This window comes from Chenopodium album, chromosome 21 (assembly GCF_948465745.1).
Source record: "Chenopodium album chromosome 21, dcCheAlbu1.1, whole genome shotgun sequence".
Lineage (NCBI taxonomy): Eukaryota > Viridiplantae > Streptophyta > Magnoliopsida > Caryophyllales > Amaranthaceae > Chenopodium > Chenopodium album.
In genome coordinates, this window is record NC_137854.1 from 29212256 (window position 1) to 29232375 (window position 20120).

Sequence of the window (20120 nt, forward strand, 5' to 3'; positions counted from 1 at the left end):
TGACATGGTGCACATGTTTTCCTGAAATCAATCCAGATTCATTTCATTCTTTGCTTAATGACTAATAATGTGATATTTTATGCGATGTTTCAACTATTCCGGATTAATTTCAAGCGTAGGGTTTTATTATTTAATAAATAACACGAAATGAATTAAAAAGATTTGGGCTAGAATATGAGAAGGACCGAGTTTGAATTAATGGTTTGACTGATTTGTTGACTAAACATGGATTTTAAGAACTTTCGAGATTAAATACTTCACCCGACCAGGCGGTGAAAGGTTGTTCATCATCGGGTTAGGTATCGGGAGACATTTTAAGGTGTCCACAGAAGGTCGTTCTAGCTATATAAGAAACCCCTGATTCATAATAATATCAAAAACCGACTTCCTAAACTTTAAATCGGTCACTAGATCTTGAATCTCAAAAAATATTTAAAAATAGTATGATATATTATGGAATGAATCAGTATCCAAAATAGAAAATTAAAATTAAAGTAGCCAAATCGAGAAAGAGTTCGTTGAATAAAAAAAAAAGTTATATTTCTGTCAGAGGACAATATGAATATTCTATCGTATTCAATCAACCAGCTAAAGGGGTTATATGATAAATCTGGTGTGGAAGTGGGTCAACATTTCTATTGGCAAATAAACAATTTCCAAATCCACGGCCAGGTACTTATAACTTCTTGGGTTGTAATTGCTATCTTATTAGGTTCCGTTGCAATAGCTGTTCGGAGTCCACAAACAATTTTGACTAGCGGTGAAATTTTTTTTGAATATGTCCTTGAATTCATCCGAGACGTGAGCAAAACTCAAATTGGAGAAGAATATCGCCTTATCCAAAATACACCAGTTTTATTGATAAAGGTACTCAACGACAAATCATATCAATAAGTTGTCATTTATACAACCTAGCAGCTAAGAGATTTTCATGACTACCAAACATCTATACGAATCAACATAAAGAATCAGATAGCCACTAATAACCGGAAAAAAAAAATAAAATAATTGACCATCTACTTACAGCCAAATAGAAGTTATTATCTATTTCAAAATGCTTCTATTTCTGCTTGAGATAAAATCATGCTTAATTAGACCAAGTGAAGATCACCCTCTTTGATTTGCAATTCGCAAGATCTTATAACCATTAATTTGCAATACCGCAGCACCAACCTACTTCTTAGACACCAAGATTTTACCAGCTGAAAATCGGAAGAAAATGGGGTGAGAAAGAAAGAATTATGATTGGCCAAAGAGAACACTGATGCACCTTTTACCCACTGGATTCCTGCATCCTTTATAATGAAGTAATTTGCTGCAAACAGCTACATATCAAGTTGGGTTGTTACCACGTTTTACATAAACTGGTCAGCAATTCTGCAACATGCAGCTATCAGGATCAGTATGAGAAGAAAAACCTAAAAAAAGAGGCACCTGAGAAGAAATTTACCTGGTTAGTTTTCCTGCCAAGTATAACTTGGTATATACAGATTGTCTGTGTATGGTTGTTTTTTGAAAATGTTTCTTTGATCAATATAATCAGCAGCTTCTCGAACACAGAAGGGTTTAGAAAATTGAAGCCACAGTGAACAAGGTTCCTTATACTGTTGTACTTCTCTCCCTTTAAGGTGAGCGAAAATCCCAACAATGAAACAATATCACAGACGCCAAAGCACTAGTATTTGATAAGGGCTGGCAAAGAAGCATGCAGTTCTCCTAAGCACTGAAAGATCCAATTGAGAAGTTGCTCCCTTGGTAGCTCCAGAAGTAGTTCAGTCTGTCAGACCCAAAAAAAGAAAAAAAAAAAAAAGAAAAAAAAAAAAAGAGACAATGGCAGCATGTTGCAGTCAGACAAGTTACAAAAGAGGCAATAAGGAGAGCATTGTCCACCAACTAATTATTTCATACAATCATTACCACCTTAGATAACACATAAGTTTAAAAGATGCTTGTTCTAGGATAAATATGGTAAGGTAGATAGCTCATCTTTCCTAAGATTTTCCCACCATGCTTTTCTTTTTTTTATCCCTTCATATATTTCTTATTTCTTGCAAATGTATTAGATAATATGAACAAATATAGTTATAAGTAGATTGGTGTACAATATAGCTTTTCATTTTTCATCCCAGGTCAAATTTTCCATCTAACTTCCATCTTCACTGAACAAAAACAAGTAACTTATGGTAACTTCTCTGCTTTTCAACAGAGAAGTAATCAACAAAGGTCAGACAGTATCTTCAATGAAGTCCATGATATGACAATCACTCTGCTGGAAGTTTTGTATGATAAACCCTCTAAAATACGTACTAGTCATAAAAGAGGGAATTTCTAATGAAAAGGTAGCATAATGGCATGAAACAATAGGTACGCAGATGATCTAAATAAAAAAGTTCTACAGGTTTAAATCTTCAGAGAAAGCACAGTTGATAACAGGCCTGAATAAAACACTTACCTTAATTTGTCCATTATCATACACAAGTGAAGTACGCAAAACATCAGAAGCCATAGAGTCCTTGATCATCCTGAATACATCTTTAGACATGTTTGTTTCCATGGCAACTATCCTTCCAATGACATAAATTCGGTTAATCCCAAGGTCTGCTGCCATTCTTTTCACATAGAGTTTCTTTAATAGAATTTCCATTGAGTTAGGCTCTTTTCCATACTGTCGCCGCAAATCCTCTGTAAATTTAACTAAACTCAAGATGTCCTTCTCTGCTGCCTTCTCAGCATCATTTATTAATTCCATGGGATTCTCTAGATAATTTATGTACTCAGAAGAGAGATGAGGATTGACATTTATATCAAGCTGGAATGGAAAATTTAAGAGAAGCAAGTTAGAAATCAGATAAGGATAGAATTGTGAATAATTGGATCATAAATTGCTTGTCATCAATCAAATAACGAATTTTGACATGGTCTTATTACTGGATGCTATTATAAATGCTTGAATCTCATACACCAATTAACTGGAAATATTGCATTTTGTTGTCATCCTTAGGGTTGCTTTCTGAAATGGAATTTTAAGGTATTGGTGCTTTTGCAGGAATGAAACTATTTCTAATTCTTATTAAGACCACTGCTCAGAAAGTCACAAGTGTAAGTACACTATCAATTAATCTTGTGATGAAATTATCTTTAAACCACTTATTGAATCTTGTGTGTCAATTTTTGCTTGTTCTTTAAGCAAAAATCTGCCTTATTTTAAGAAGTTGAAGCACTCACACATTTTATCTGTTAATAAACATCATTACACGATATTTAGTACCTGAACATCTTGATAAGGAATAGATCTAATCCGGTGTTCTTCAACCTGTGAAACAAGGCCAGAATCATAGTTCACAATAAGCAAAGCCAAAGGGTTCTCAAGGTTGGCTATCTAAACAAAACCTAGTTGAAACAAGGGAAAATTATTTTTCAACAATAGGTCAAAAGCATGATACAAAAATTATAGGTAGATTAGACAGAGTACCTTGGATAAGCTCTCAAAAAGCATCTCGAAAAAGAGGTCGATGCCCACATTTCCTACATCACCTGTTTGCTGCTCACCAAATATATTACCAAAACCTCTAATTCCCATGTCTCTTTCAGCAAGCTGAAAGCCTTGACCAAGTTCACGACACTCTTCAAGGGCTGAAAGTCTCTCCTACAGGTGTAAGTGAAATTCATCTTAGTAACTGCAACTTGAAATTTAGAAAAAATGTTGATACAAATAACAATGATTGAACGACTTTAGAGGTTTCAAAAAATCAAACTCAGGTTGCGACAAGGGTAATTAGACAAACCAGTGCTTGATCAGACAGCAGAGATTTATCTGGGTAAAATAGGTATGCGTAAGCTTCCTTATCTGATCTCCCAACCCTTCCTCGCAGCTGTTGAGTTGGAATTGGGGTGACAAAGATAAAGAATCAGTAAGAAAGATAGTAGTACATACATACATACATTTTCCACAGTAATGTATATGAATTATCCAAAATATAAGTTGTTAAAGGTGAATTCCTATCAAGCACTAAAGACAAATTGCTTTCAATCAATAACTCTTAATTCGTTCATCCCTTACAAACAGCTAACAGAAGAAACCTATTAATCTGCAAAGTCAGAAACCTATACCATCCATTCTCATGTAAATAAAAAAAGACAACTGAAAAATGTACACTGTACAATGAGGTTAGCTGACATGAAATAAGGACAAGCTGTCCTATCAACAGGAAGACTAATTAGAGATTAGCGTTACCCAATCTCTTTGAAACTCACCAACTGATTTAACTTTTGAAAGTCTCAGACATGTTGGCCCATAACAATGCTAAATGAGTGACTGTCCCACAACAAACCAGAAGACATCAAATAAAAAGAAAAGACACAGCAATTTTGCTCCAACCAAACACCATAAAATTGCCATGAAAGCATTGCACCATGGCACTTTTTCTCCTTGCGCTCACCAAACCCCTTGAATAGAGCTATAGCCAACACGTGAACTCTAAAGGTCAAGCCCAAGTAACCTTCTCTAAAGATAAATGGCCATGTCAAAGGGTAAAAAAATTGTGAATAAGACTCAATACTAGCACGGAAAAGAAAGCAATAATATGGTCAAAGAACCAATACCAACTTTTGCTGTTAGAGCATCCCTCGACTTCCAAAAGAAGTTTCCAACAAATGAAGCTAGAATTTGAGGGGATCAACTAAAGCAACTAAGAAAAAATTTACATTTACAGGACTCGAATAAATACCACATGCAGACCCTAGAACTTTTCACTTGGCTTATTGATTTATGACCTATAATTAGTAAAAAGAGCTCTTTTGACTACCTATCATTTAGTGGTCTTTGAAAATGTAAATAGTACAATTAATTCCAAACATGGTAATTATGGAGCAAATACAAATGATATAACTGAGGGAAAAGAGGGCTGCTATAAGGTTTGTGAATAGTTTTTTATTTTTTATTTATTTTTTACTCCCATAAAGTCGTAACAATCCCAGAAGCACCAAGAGCTTTAGAAATATTGTAAAACCACTTTAACAACTTGTAAAACTCCACTAATAAGAAGATTGTCTCCTTTTAGGGTTCTCCTCCTCAACCATTTACTAGAAACAAGACATGTGTGGAATGGGTGACTGATACCCTAACTTCTGATGCAGAAACTTATTTTGTAGAGGGTTCTAACCACCCCTCCTCCACCACCACCACCACCCCCACAACCCCACCCCACCAAAAATAAGAAAAAAATAAATAAAATATAATAAAAAAAAAAAAAAAATCTATTATATCTACTAGCCATGATCGTTACTTGCAAACTCTATTATCTAATATAGTGTTAGCTATTCACCAATACAAATTGAACAATCACAGATAGATAGAGACATCCCTTAATGTCTAGAACTTTTAAATAAATACTTAGTACAGAGTTTGGGCAGAAAGTAACATGCCTGATATAGCTGTGCAAGTCCAAATTGCTGAACATCCTGAATAATAATAGTGTTTGCATTTTGGATGTCTAATCCACTTTCCACTATATTCGTACATATAAGAATTTTAGTTTTTCCAATGGCAAAGCTTTCCATTGTTTCTTCAAGCTGTTTCGAGTATTGCTGCAATTAAGAGTGGATGCAAAATGTGAGATGCAAACACCAATTGATTAGAATAATAAGCACAGGTGCATAGTATGCATATCATCATACGACAGGAAATCAGACCAAACTGAGGCACAAGTAATTCCCAAACTGGAGCTTAATGGAAAAAGAGTTCCAGAACCGGCCTAGAATATCTGAAAAGCATATTGTTTTTAATTATCAAGATGCGCCATTCCCAATTTCAGATGAATATCTCACTTAAAACTTCACCAATAACTGTTCAAATGCACTCCAGTGTCCACTGTTCATTCATGCAAGGTTATCTCTTTCAGATATAAAAAGTGATTTTGATCCATCATACTTTTCCAAGAACTAGCTGTGCCATCACGCACAATAGCCCAATTTGGGATTAATATTTATGGATTTTGCATTAATGATAATCGTTTTGCTTAAATTATGTTGTGTGACAACCCAATTCTGCCAAGTACTTGTTGTAATTTAATTATGGTTAATGTGTAGATGATGAATATCTGTTAGTATTATACTTGTAAAATATTGCTTGTGCTAGTGTTCATTAATTGTGCAAGTATGTAATTGTATGTAGATTAATTGTGGAACAGTTTATAGGGGATAACGTATGAAAAATTTAAAATACAATACTCAGTTTTCATATTTTCCCAAACAGTTTATAGGGGATAACGTATTAAAATCTTCCATGTCACTATAAATAAAACACAATTATGGAACAGTTGATATTTCCCAAAATGAATAGTAGACATTCTCACTTTTTAAAGTTTATTTATAGTGACTTGGAAGATTTTCAATTCTAATCTCATTAAGCTCCTTTATCTTCATTATAGGATTTATTGCACACCTAAAAGATCTCTCCGGAGAGACAAATTTTTGACTTTGTAAAATAAAATTACAAGAAAAGTAAACATCAACTGAAGGTAAAAGGGTAAATAAAATAAAGAAAAATACGTGATGAAATACCTTTCCATGAGCAATGGCTATTTCAACATCTGGAAAGGACTGTTCAAGAAAACCCATGACTTCCTCAAGTCCTGCAATATAGTAATAGCTCAAAATTTCATACAAACAGCCAAACCCAGATAAGATATCTACACATAAAGCAAAGTTTTTGACTATCATATCAACAGTGCTAATTCACAGCTCCTTTTCAATTGTTTTTGGTGGATAGCCCTATATGACAAATACAACTATACGAAAAAAATGTTGAAAACCCTTCCATTACTTGCAATTTATGGCACAAACACCTAAAAATCTGTACAAATAGAGTTAGTGTGCACTTATGTACATTTATGAATCAATTCTGTACATAATCTTTTGTTACACTTTCTCTGTTCTGCTTGCTATTTTGTCAAATACTTATTTAAGTTCACTCTTTACCATTATCACCTTATGCAGACAATCCATAAACCCACTAGAACTTTTAAAATTTAATACTATGTAGCTACTAGTCCTTTTCAGATGTTTTTAATATAATTATCCCTTTCTACTAGAACAGACATCTGACTGAAGAAAAGAATCTTGTTTCACCTTTTATACGAGGAAGAACATAAAAGACTTGGCCGTCTCTATCCAGCTCATATTTAATAGCTGATACTACATTCTCTTTACTGAAAGCTGAGAGCTGTGTCTTGATTGGGACTCTCTCTGGAGGAGGGGTTGAGATTAAACTGCAGACAAACCATATAGGTTATCAAGCTGACCAGGAAAGGTTCTGTAGAGATAGAAGCTACATTCTACAGAATATCTACATGTTTTCCTTCTTCTTCCCTACAGAAGAGATACAGGAAAAGGGAGTTGATTCTAAAACTGAAAGTAGTTTAGTCACACATGGGCTGAGGACCTCTCCCTTGTGTATTTATCAGACCCTTATATTTGAAAGTCTGATCCGAAGCATCTAAACTTAAAAAGTGATCATGCAAACTACAGAAAAGTCTAAGATATATACTTCTATTTTGGAAACTTTCACTTGAGACCAATCAAAGCATTCAGTCAGTGTCAATTTCATGAAAAATATAGAGAAACACAAAGAACAGTATATACATATACAGTTTATAGCTACTTGTATTTATATTGAAGTAACTGTTTTTGATAGTACTCAAAGTGAAAACAAACCTTGCATCACGAAACCCTGTCAAAGCTAGATAAAGTGTTCGTGGTATTGGTGTTGCTGATAGTGTGAGAACATCAACTGAGGTTTTGAAGGAAGCGATCTTCTCCTTCTGCTTGACTCCAAACCTCTGTAAAGCAAAGAAATATTGCATCATCACTGTAACAGTAGATCCACACATATATCAGAGGGATTTATCATTCCTTGCAAATAGATAAATTAAAAAGTATTCAAGATTCAAAAATTCAGACAGTACTTAAATTCCATGTATAAAGCAATCTCGATTAAACAGTTGTACTATGGAAACTGTACATAATAACTTCATTAGTGACAAACTTTACATTCTACGAATTTTGGGTTCTAGGAGGGTATGAAATCTTGCTATCCTTCAATGCATTTGACAGGCATGAAATATTTATATCATTACATCAGGTTCTTCTTTAAGGAAGCAACTACATGGATTATGACTCATGCAGGTAAGTATGGTTGGCAACTTGCATTGAAAGCTGATAATTAGCTCTGAGGACATGAATAATACGGGTTATTTGGTACAAAGTGATTTGCACATCCAAAAGGCCTATAAACAACGACACTAACATTAGAATTTAAGGTATCCACTCAAAAGTTGAATGAAGCAGATGGATTTTTGGCATAGAGCTCTTGAACCCAATCAAGCCATAATTTGCTAGCTGGCTATCTTGAAATAACTGAATTCAAGAACAAGACTTGCTGCCACATCTATTTGTGACAAGAAATCTTCTTTTGTGTGACAGCAATCTTCAGACATTGACCCACATCCACTTTGAAAGTGGTTTCATTGATATTTGTTTTATTGTACACAGATTATTGGAAATCCGCTATACTTGCAGAAATTTTAATGTATAATGAGAAAGACATATAAAAATATTTTATTTGCATGAAGCAGATGGATTTTTGGCATAGAGCTCTTGAACACAATCAAGCCATAATTTGCTAGCTGGCTATCTTCCAATAACTGAATTCAAGAACAAGACTTGCTGCCACATATATTTGTGACGAGAAATCTTCTTTTGTGTGACAGCAATCCTGAGACATTGACCCACATCCACTTTGAAAGTGGTTTCATTGATATTTGTTTTATTGTACACAGATTATTGGAAATCCGCTGTACTTGCAGAAATTTTAATGTATAATGAGAAAGACATATAAAAATATTTTATTTGCATGAAGCAGATGGATTTTTGGCATAGAGCTCTTGAACACAATCAAGCCATAATTTGCTAGCTGGCTATCTTCCAATAACTGAATTCAAGAACAAGACTTGCTGCCACATATATTTGTGACGAGAAATCTTCTTTTGTGTGACAGCAATCCTGAGACATTGACCCACATCCACTTTGAAAGTGGTTTCATTGATATTTGTTTTATTGTACACCGTTGATTGGAAATCCGCTGTACTAGCAGAAATTTTAATGTATAATGAGAAAGTGTAACGGATACAATGCTCAACAAGGGCAGTGGCTTGATTACTTATGCAAGAAGGAGGAAGAGAGGTCAGCAAATGGGAATGTCAGGAATGGACAGCAGGGCAGTCACCAAGCAGAGCAGTCACCAAGCAATCAGGGAGGAGCTTTGACAGCTGCAGTAACAACTTTTGTTGTTTTCCTTCTTTTGGCAGATTATGTGTATATAAGAAAGGGAGGGTAGGATGTGCTAGTTAGGCAATCAATCAATCAATCAAAGCCTTAATCCCAAAAGTGGGGTCGGCTAACATGAACCAAATTTGATTATTCCGTGTAGTCATCAACATAAATCTTTCTCCTCCATCCCTTACGATCCAAAACTTCATCCTCACGTAAATCCATGCACTTCATATCCTTCCTCACTCCTTCCAACCAAGTCATCTTTGGTCTCCCTCTTCCTCGTTTAATCCCTCCATGGTCCCACTCTTCCACTCTTCGCACCGGTGCACCCTCGGGTCTCCGTCTTACATGTCCAAACCAACGCAGACGATTTTCCCTTAGTTTATCTACAATGCTCGCCACACCTACTTTCTTGCGAATAACCTCATTTCTGATTCTATCTCTTAAAGTGTTTCCACACATCCACCTTAACATGCGCATTTCCGTAACCTCCATCTTTTTAATATGCTCTTTCTTAGAAGCCCAACATTCTGTACCATAGAGCAACACTGGTCGTATGGCAGTCCTGTAGAATTTTCCCTTCAACTTTAAGGGAATGCTGCGGTCGCATAACACTCCCGTGGCCGCTCTCCATTTAAGCCACCCTGACTTAATCCTGTGGGTCACGTCTTGATCAATGTCACCATTCTTCTGGATGATCGACCCTAGGTACTTAAAACATTCACTCATGGTCAAATCCTTTCCATCCAAACTCACCACTTCATTGCGTGTCCCCCTCTGAGTGCCAAAACGACATACCAAATATTCAGTCTTACTCCGACTTAGCTTAAACCCTCTAGATTCCAACCTTTGCCTCCATTGCTCCAACTTGACATTAACCCCATCCTTAGTCTCATCCACCAAAACGATATCATCTGCGAACAGCATACACCATGGAACCTCATCTTGAATTGGTCTAGTTAATTCATCTAGAACCGTTGCAAAAAGAAAAGGGCTTAATGCAGACCCTTGATGCAATCCGATTGTAATAGGGAAATCTTTTGTCAACCCTCCGCATGTCCTCACATTTGTTGACACATCCCGATACATATCCTTAACTAGGTCTACATACCTTCGTGGGATACCTTTCTTCAACATTGCCCACCAAAGTATCTCTCTTGGCACCTTGTCATATGCCTTCTCTAAATCAATAAAGACCATATGAAGATCTTTCTTCTTTACCCTATAAAACTCCATCATTTGTCTTATCAAATGGATTGCCTCCATAGTAGATCTCCCAGGCATAAAACCAAATTGGTTATCTGAAATGCTTGTGCATGCCCTCAACCTTTGTTCAATCACCCTTTCCCACAACTTCATAGTATGGCTCATAAGCTTAATTCCTCGATAGTTAGAACAATCTTGAGCGTCTCCTTTGTTTTTATAAACCGGGACCAAGGTGCTCTTCCTCCAATCTTGTGGGATCCTTGTAGCCGTCCATATCTTGTTGAAAAGGTTTGTTAACCAATCAATACCAATCTTACCCAAACACCTCCACACCTCTATCGGTACCCCATCAGGGCCAACCGCCTTCTTAGGTTTCATCTTCCTCAGTGCAATCTCCACCTCTACTCTCCTAATCCTTCGCACATACTCCATGTTGATTTCTTCATCACTCATAGAGGTATCTCCTATCACAACTCCATTACTTCCATTAAATAATTCATCGAAGTACCCCTTCCACCTGTCCTTGATGCCCTCCTCTTGCACTAGGACCATTTGGTTCTTATCTTTGACACACTTCACCATGCCAATATCCTTCCTTGCCTCTTGTCTTAGAGCTAGAGAGTGGTGCCCTAAAGGTGCTAAATCTGAGATTAGTAGCCTCAAGCTACTCTTGTGCTTGTTTACTCCATTTTCTAATTAATCAAATAGCTGCCTATTCTCCCCAAGATTGAATCTTTGTTGCTTGAACTTATTTTATTACAAGTAAATACTCACTAGAGTGTTACAGAAAGATATATAATTTTTTTTTTTTTTTTTTTTTTTTTTAAAAAAAAAAAAAACAGCTGGCAACAGTAAGTTAAGCTTTGGAGTATAGGTGGCTACACTTGCACCATGCATATATCATGCCTAGAGACTCCAAAACACTTCTGTTTGAGAGCAGAAAGTGTTCCTCAGGTTGTATTATGGAAAAGTATGACACTATAGATTAAATATAGAGCATTAGTATAGATAAATAAAGGTGAATGGTAAGATATGGATTGGTCAGTTGCAAGCTAGATAATACCAAGGGCTTAAGTAGAGAAGCCTTCTACGGCCGTTTAATCTTTGTATGATTGCCATTTATCAATAAGAGCTTCCATAGGCAATGACCAGTTAATTTACAGAGGAAGAAAGCATTTTGCATTGATTGTATACCTTCTACAGTAAGAATTTGTCTTTCTTCTTTTATCTCTTTTTATGTACTTGAATAAATTTTGATTTGTGTTTCTACATGGAGAATTTAAATTGTGTTCTTTTAGAATATTACAATTGATGTTTCCATCAAGATTCTGGGGCAGCAAGCAACATAAAATGTGTAATCAAAAACTTAGAACACTTAAATATTTAAAAGTAATGGAAATGAGATAGGCCTCAATGGCCTCATAGCAGCATAAAAACCACATATCAAGGTCAAACAAAATGGAGCTGGACTCTAGATTGGTAAATAATATAAAAATATAATAAAAATAAACAAATAAAAAAAAAAATTAAAATAAAAAGGCCATGCTTTGTTCAACTAAAAGTGCTTTTAAAAAATCATACTCCATACTCAATATTGCAGTAGTAAAGGAAATACTTAGATTAATTTTCAATAACTTTTATTATAACTTAACTTTGCTCATCTTGATCATTGTCAAAAATCAAGGAATGAGTTTAGCAACTCCGTAATAACTACCTTACCTGTTTCCATATACATAGAATAATAGAATACAGATGCGGGAACAGAAAGCCCAAATAATTTTCAATATAACCAAATGATCAAGAACAAATAGATTATCAACTTAAGATTGCAATGTAGATAAAATGTTAATACTCCATATATGTTAGTTTCTTATGTACCAGATCAAAAAAAAAAATATTGTGTAAATCAAACGAAGAGTTGATCAAAAGGTTAAGGTAGCAAAAATTAGGTTCCCTCTCCTATTATGCCCTATGAAGTACCTCATCATCGGCAATGGGATACTTGTTGAATAAGATGGTCTGACAAAGAACTGAACAAAAATATTGGTAGCTATGCATACAAGAAATTTGAATAACCAATTTGAGAAACTACTACAAGTCATATATGCCACCTCAACATAGAAGAAAGAGAAGAATACAGCACACATGAAAATATGTAAAAGAAGATGGCAAACACATAATCATCATCAAAAAGATAAGCAGAAGAAAGGAGCCAAACCTGCTCCTCATCAACTACAAGAAGGCCCAGATTATTATAAACAACACGATTTCCAAGAAGTGAATGAGTTCCCACAATAATGTCCAGTTCACCCTTTTTTATCTGACGCAAGTATTCCTCCTTTTCTCCTTTGGTCTGCAAATAGGAAGCAATGTTTAACTTCCTAATAAAACTAAATATAGTACGTAACAGCAAGTTATTTTTTATATATTTACTAGGGGGTTTTCTTTCAGAGTTTAAAAGTTAAAAATCCAGTTTTGCAAATGAGAAACGATATTTATAGTTTACAGAATCTGGAAACCCATTCCTTAATAACAACACCATGCGGATATCTTGGATCCTCCGTACGACTAATTCATATTTCATAACCCGTCTGCAAGGAACCCAGTTCATTCAGCCCCTCCCACCCCCCACCCCCCACAAAAATATCCCTTTGATCATCAATCCATCCCTTTGTTACTCCCCTTAGCTTGTAAATTGGTAAAGTGTACCCCTGCTTCTCATATTCACCTCTATAATCACTAGAGTCTGGTACCTCTCTTCTTCCCACCTTTACACGGTCTCTTGTAGTCTCCAAAAGTAGGGTCATTGAATTCTAACATCTCCAACCCAAAGCTCTTGCAATTTTTTGACTATCAGATTGGTAAGATGCTCAATAAACTGAGCTAGGCCAGAGGCATCAGCCACTGGTTTACATCAAGTGGCAGTGGGACAAGGAAGTTGAACAGAGAGTTTGTTATGGACCTGAGTTTAGAGAAATAGCTATATAAACCAATGAAAAAGGAATAGAAAGAGAAGATGCTAGTCACATAAAGCTGAATCTTAGGCATAGTATTTCCTAGTATGTGCCTGGAATAAACATAGTCATGAACAAATGAAGAGGCCTTTCCTGATCCAATATTCCGATCTCCACGATTGTACACACAATGTCTACATTTTTTAATATGAAAAGGTACAATATGAGAAGAAATTCACATTTAACAATTTAGCATGCCAGCGGGAATGCCAGAGTAGGGGTAAAAAGGACTTCACCTGCTTTTCATCATAAGATGATGAGAGCAAGGTAAAATAACGTAGAAAGAGAGAAAGTAAGTCTTCCCGACTATCAAAGTTAGGTTGCCAAGGAAGTACATCACGGGTATGGGCCTGTGGGGGCACTACCGCTTATCCTTCATGCTAAAGAAAATCTCTTTTCCTGCGTTATCTAGACTTTCTAAGTCAGACACTACCTTAGGAGTAGGCTGAACATTACTTCAGCCTATTACGAACTCAGAGGCCTCGGGCCTTTCAATTCATAAATGCGGATCTTAAGAGTAGGCATGGAGAGCTTTTTGCGGGGAAACAAACTTGCAAGCCAACCTCACAGATCCCATTCAATCTTTTACACCAATGAATTCTTGGAGTGAGACTTTCTTTTTTCAAGCGGCTTGACACAGTAGTTCTTTTTTTACTCCGTCAAATCTGCTAGGATAAATGGTCTAAAGTATGACAACCGAATAGTTCAAGGTATGAATTATGGACACCTTCCCAGAATAATACATTACCCCTACCTAACTAACAATAAAGCAACAGCATAACGAAGCAGAATATAAGAAAGAAAAGTGACTTGCCCAGTAGATAAATTTAAGAAACTGAGCGTACAAGTGGCGAAAAATTCATGTATGTTAATGTATTGTGCAAATCAAACATGTAGTATTCAGATTGTCAGTTGAACATTTTATATCTGCTAAGAAATAGGGAAACACTAACTTTGAAATTATTGGTATTAGGTTTACTAATATCTTAAATACTAATTATACTTTACTCTGAATGTCTAATTAAATATCAGCCAATGCTCAACCTGTAAAGTTGGAATTTGATAACATCATAAATAAAAAGCATAAATGCTGTTGAAACATCTTTTTACTTACATATATACATATACATATATATATATATAGGGGAGGGATCCGGTGAGAACACCTATATATATGAGAACACTATACTTATGTGAGAACACTTTAAAATTTAGAACATGAGAAAAGCTTTTTAGAACATATGAAACATCTTTTAGAACATCATACTTAACTTTCTGTAGCATAGCTTTTAAAACAAAATTCCTAGAAATTTAAAACCTAGATTCAATTATTCTTAACACATATGTAGTTCTTAGAAGAATAAACTTAGCTTTTTAGACTATAGTTTTAATTGGAACATGATACTTAAATTTTAAGACATTGAACTCAAAAAACAAATCTGAACATATGCAATATTTTTTAGAACATATGCGACATATTTTAGAACATATGTAACGACATTTAGAACATACTTAAATTTTTTCCGAACATAATCCGTTAGTATAGAACACGAATTGAAAATCGATTTTTACAACGAATTGATTCGAAATAAGTTTATTCTTGATTTTCAATGTAGCATAAAACAATTGAATTTTTGTTTTCTAAATCAATTAAAATTCATTGAAATTTCAAAGTCTATATAATTTGCCCAATTTGATTGATTTGGATTGATTTCACATACAAAGTTGTCAATTAAGCTCGGTTTACCTTTGATTAAACTTCACAACTTAAAGTCTGAATTGTAATTGTTCAAAAGTTGATACAAAACACACGAAATTCTTGAGCATGTGGTGAAGATAGTCATCGTGAGAGAGGAGAGAGAGTGGTGGACATGATATGATGGCAGGGAGAAGAGAAAGAATGATGGCTGGTGGTGGAGGTGGAGGTGGCAGCGTAAAAGTTATGGAACATGTGGTAGTAGTGATGGAGGAGCTATAGATTAGATAGTGTTGTGGGGAGAGGAGAGAGAATGTTGAGGTTGAAGATGATGGGTTTAGTTTATTTTCAGAACATTTACCTTAGCATATTAGAACATATGTGTTCTCATATATAAAGTGTTCTCACATAAGAGAGGTATTCTCACATGAGCCTCTCCCTACATATATGTACATATACATATATGTACATATACATATATGTATGTACATATATGTATATATACATATATGTATATATACATATATGTATATATATATATATATATATATATATATATACACATATATGTATGTATTCCTATGATATTAAGAAAATTACAACTTGGCCTACCTGAAACCTGCTCAGAAGTCCAACCTTGATATTGGGATACATGGAAAATCGCTCAGAAATCACATCAAAATGCTGCTTGGCTAACACAATAGTTGGTGCTAGAACCATTGCCTGCTTTCCTGCTGAAACAACACAAAAGACTGCACGTAATGCAACTTCAGTCTTGCCAAATCCAACATCTCCACATATCAATCTGTCCATTGGAGTTTCTCTGTCTGTCAAATCCTTCTCTACATCAATAAAAGCCTGCAGAAAATGTCAAGTACTCTAACAAGAAGTATTAACCATGAAGCAGGAAATGACATTTGTGTTTTGACATGGTTATAATTCAATGGAGGTGTGCATCAAAACATAGCATAAATATGCAGCATCGAGGTAGTGAGGCAAAGGATTTAGATCTATAAGGCCTTGCATAAACTAAGTTAGTAAATACCCCCTCCCCCTCCTCTCCCAAGAAAGAATTATTCCAACTTACACCAGAAGGAAAGAAAAAAGTAGTAGAAGCTCATAAATGGTCAGACCTAACTGATAGTTCCAGAATATTTACTAGAGCATTGATTTGACTTTTTAACTCTCAAGCACTTGGGGTATCAACTGCTCAAATTGTGTTAAGTTTTGAGACAATGTTAACAATAGCAAGACAAACCTTGGATATAAAGACCAATTTTGGGTTATTTGACTTATACAAGTATACGATATATCCAAGATTAAATATTACAAGACGTTTATTGTCCTTTTGTCTAAAAGGGGTAATGTGGCATGCTAGAGTAGTTGGCGTGCCTCAATGATCCACTATAAACAATGGCATTTTCCTTCAAGGGGCCATTAGGCTCCAAAATGGAAATCTTGAACAAGTTCAGATGAATTTCAGCATACCACCAACATAAGCCCTTCCTACAATACAACCTCTTGTATAACTAGAACTAATAAAAATATCTATGGTTTGATATTTGTAACTTATTGCCACAAACACCAAAGAAGCAAGATAAATGATAAGATGCAACTCCACAAGAAAAGGAAAAAAATGGAAAAAAAAAAAAAAAAAGAACTTGTGAAAGATTTTCTTGCCCCAAAAGATTAAGAGGTATATTTCACTTAGCTTCCTCATGCCTATTTTACCTAGTTATAATTTTTTTAATAATACCATCGGCAGTACTTTATAAATATATGGCCACAAGCCCTTTCGGGGGGGGGGGGGGGGGGGTTTATTAACCCTGGGTCGGATATTAAATAGGAAATTCCAGTGAAAGTGCCTCAAGGATTAGAAATAGCCTTTGTTCCCCACGCCTTAATTAACTTATATTAAAAATAATAAGTTCAAATAAGAAAATCAAACCCTTATCATTTGAGTTATGAAAAGTAACCTCACTAAGTTTAAAATTTTAGATCAAAGCCAATAAGGACTACCGTCTATCGAAGTTGCATTCATAACTAAAAATAAGTTCAATTCAAGCAAATAAGTTCTCATAAATTTAAAGATTAGTGAAATTCGGGTGAATAGAGCACACCTTAGGTCTTGTTTGGTTGACATTAATGGACATGGTCAAAGTTCCAAGTGCGTGCTTATGTGGAGTGTTATTTGGTTTACATGAAAAAGGTTTGTGGTAAGTTGATATTACATGGATATTTAGAATTCCCATACACCATGGGAAGTGGCTAGCCCACTCCCCCATTCATAAGCCACAATTTTCCCATGTGTTTTGCTTAATTTACATACCTACCCTCCAAATTCCTAAGAAGTGAAAATTCTAAAGTGTTAATCAAACATATAAACCATTTCATTTTGTAGATTAACAAGGGAACTAACTTTCATGAAATGAATAGTCTCACGGATATCTAGTTCCAGCATAAACCAGACAGCCACAAAGTTATATTGCATTTAACTGTCAATGAGAAGTAGTAATGCTGCATAAAGAATGGCTTTCCAGTAATAGAAAGTGTTTTACCTGTTTTTGATCTGGTGTGGGCTCATAAAGAAACTGAGAAGTAAACTCAGCCATTGCTAGACATTTTGGATACGGAGGTCTTTTCTGTTTAAGCCTATGTAAATACAATTCCATTAAGTCAACAACCATTTTCTGGACTGCAACCTTTCCTTTGGTCCTCCTCTTTTCCCATGCACTTGTGTCATTTAGTTTACTGAGTGTTCGTGGCTTTTTTGGTTCATTTGGACTGCAATAGGAGATACATAACACTCAATAATTGAATGCCGGAGCCTGGAAGACTGGATATACAAGAATCATCATAAAAAAAGGCGCCTAAAATTTCTGAGTAAACTCTTGATTAACTAATGCCAGCAGTTGTAAGGAATACAGCGGTAACATGCAAAAGTCAAAATAAAACAAAAAGACACAACAATTGCTACGAAATTTTCACTAATATTAAACATAACAAAGTCTGAACAAGATAATACTTCGTATGTCGTGAGTCGTGACCCTCACAAAGTTGCTAATTACACTGGCATATTACCTTATGTCATGACCCTCAGAAAGTCAGATATTCCACTGGCAAAAACATTCAGATACTGAGATAAATGAAGGTCTACAATTCTTATGCCATTCAACCCGTATTAATGTTAAAAGACATTACATATCCAGGCAAAACCCAACTCAAGAAAGTTCAATAATGTACTGTCCTACAAGTTCTTCCCTATTCGAGTATTCGTTTAATAACTCTAACTTGTATTCTAAATTCCTAACATTCCAATTTCAATAACAATAGAAAAGAGTAAATATAGGAATTAAGAATAAATTTCAAAAAAAAAAAAAAAAATGGATCATAAGAAACCATACAGATTATAACGGTAGAGCATACGCGACGCCTGCTTAACAGGAAGCTTAGCCATACCATCTCCATACTCAATAAACACATACTCAATTGGTTCAGAACCATCTTTTGGCATATCATATTTAATCCCAACAAATCTACCAATACCAACTTTCTTATGAACTACATAATCCCCAGATTTTAGAGTATAAGGATCAACTTTATAACTAATCCCACCACTTTCTTTTCCTCCTCCTTTTTCTTCCTTATTTTTCCCTTTCAATTTCTCCAACCCTCTTTGCTGCTGCTGTTTCACAAGCTGAATATACTTCTCAGCCTCCTTAGAATCCAAGGCCGGTTTCGTAGTGTCTCGGGTTCCATGATCCCTCCTAATTCTCTCATTTAAGGCCGAAATCGGGTCGAATTCTGAGTCAGAAACCTTCTCCTTTCCAAAGGATGATTTGGTCCGGGAACCCCCTTCAGTGTAAACAGCATTGCAGATTAATAATTGGGGTTTACGACAATGGCGGCGACACGGGCATTTGAAGTTGATAGAGATGGTGGGTAATTGAGGGTATGAGCTCAATTTGAAGCAGAAATCTGAAATTGGGAGGAAGAAGAGCTTTGTGGCAGCCATTAATTCTAGAAAATTGAAGGTTTTGGGTGAAAAAAGTGAGGATTTTTAGCAAAGAAAGGTGAAATTGAAGATGGGTTTTGGCATTTTTGAAGGAGAAAGAAAATGGTGATTGAAAATGGGGGGTTTTGAGAGGGTTTAAGCAGAAGGAAGGGAGATACAGGTAAACTGATAATGTGAAGAATTTGTGGAGTAGAAACATAAAGCTGCTCAAAATATCTAATCACCAATTTTAGAAATCTGATAACTTTTGTAAAAAAAAAAAAAGAAATCTGATAACCGTTAATGACAGTTCAGGTTATTTTACCACAACAGAATTGTTAAGAGCATTCACAGTTCTCACACTATGACACTTTAGAGCAAACACAACGGTTTTATTGCTTATTTTAATAATTTCCACATCTTTCACCTCACCTATAACCACTCTTATACCCATTTAATAACCAATGTCTTTCAATAGTTAACCACAACTTTTTGGTTATACATTTTCTCTCTTTTACTCTTACCCAACCCCGCCACACAATATTTCTCTTAAATCCTATCATATAAAAATAATGCACTTGGTAATAATCAATTAAAATTAATAATTATTATTAGCATACATTAATAAAATAAAATGACTTATGTTTAAAATTAATGCATTATATTATTTAATTAGTAAGTAATTAATCGTTAATTAAAAAATACACAATAATTAAGAAATACACAATAATTGCAACTTTACTAAATTCGATAGTAATAAATAATACATATTCTATCAAATGACAACAATCTTTAAAAGATAACAACGAACCATGATTGAGTACAAATACAATAATTTAATGTTACGATTATACAACTTTTAACGCTTAACGCAAATTAT

The 20120-nt window shown here is 35.0% G+C and overlaps 1 protein-coding gene across 2 annotated transcripts; it reads right to left on the bottom strand.

Annotated features, from left to right (window-relative positions):
- Positions 1–835: 835 nt before the first annotated feature.
- Positions 836–19425, bottom strand: LOC145601106 (putative ATP-dependent helicase At3g02060, chloroplastic). 2 transcript variants are annotated; one of them, XM_081657047.1, is made up of 15 exons: positions 18651–19425; positions 17805–18030; positions 15859–16104; positions 12755–12889; positions 7714–7838; positions 7129–7268; positions 6562–6632; positions 5425–5586; positions 3786–3872; positions 3473–3646; positions 3269–3313; positions 2453–2809; positions 1451–1777; positions 1350–1377; positions 836–1202 (listed from the first exon to the last, which is right to left on the bottom strand). In XM_081657047.1, the coding sequence occupies exons 1-13, from the start codon at positions 19259–19261 to the stop codon at positions 1676–1678; spliced, it is 2481 nt and encodes an 826-aa protein (XP_081513173.1). In that variant the 5' UTR covers positions 19262–19425; the 3' UTR covers positions 836–1202; positions 1350–1377; positions 1451–1675. The 2 variants fall into 2 exon arrangements, with proteins under 2 accessions (XP_081513173.1, XP_081513172.1); XM_081657046.1 differs by having other exon boundaries at positions 836–1377.
- Positions 19426–20120: the final 695 nt, after the last annotated feature.

Coding starts and splice junctions, on each gene's coding strand:
- LOC145601106 (XM_081657047.1), bottom strand. CDS start 19,261: ATGGCTGCCACAAAGCTCTTCTTCCTCCCAATTTCAGATTTCTGCTTC. Junction 18,031..18,650: donor ATGCTCTACCGTTATAATCT/GTATGGTTTCTT, acceptor CTCCTATTGCAG/TCCAAATGAACCAAAAAAGC. Junction 5,587..6,561: donor TAGCCATTGCTCATGGAAAG/GTATTTCATCAC, acceptor TCTTAATTGCAG/CAATACTCGAAACAGCTTGA.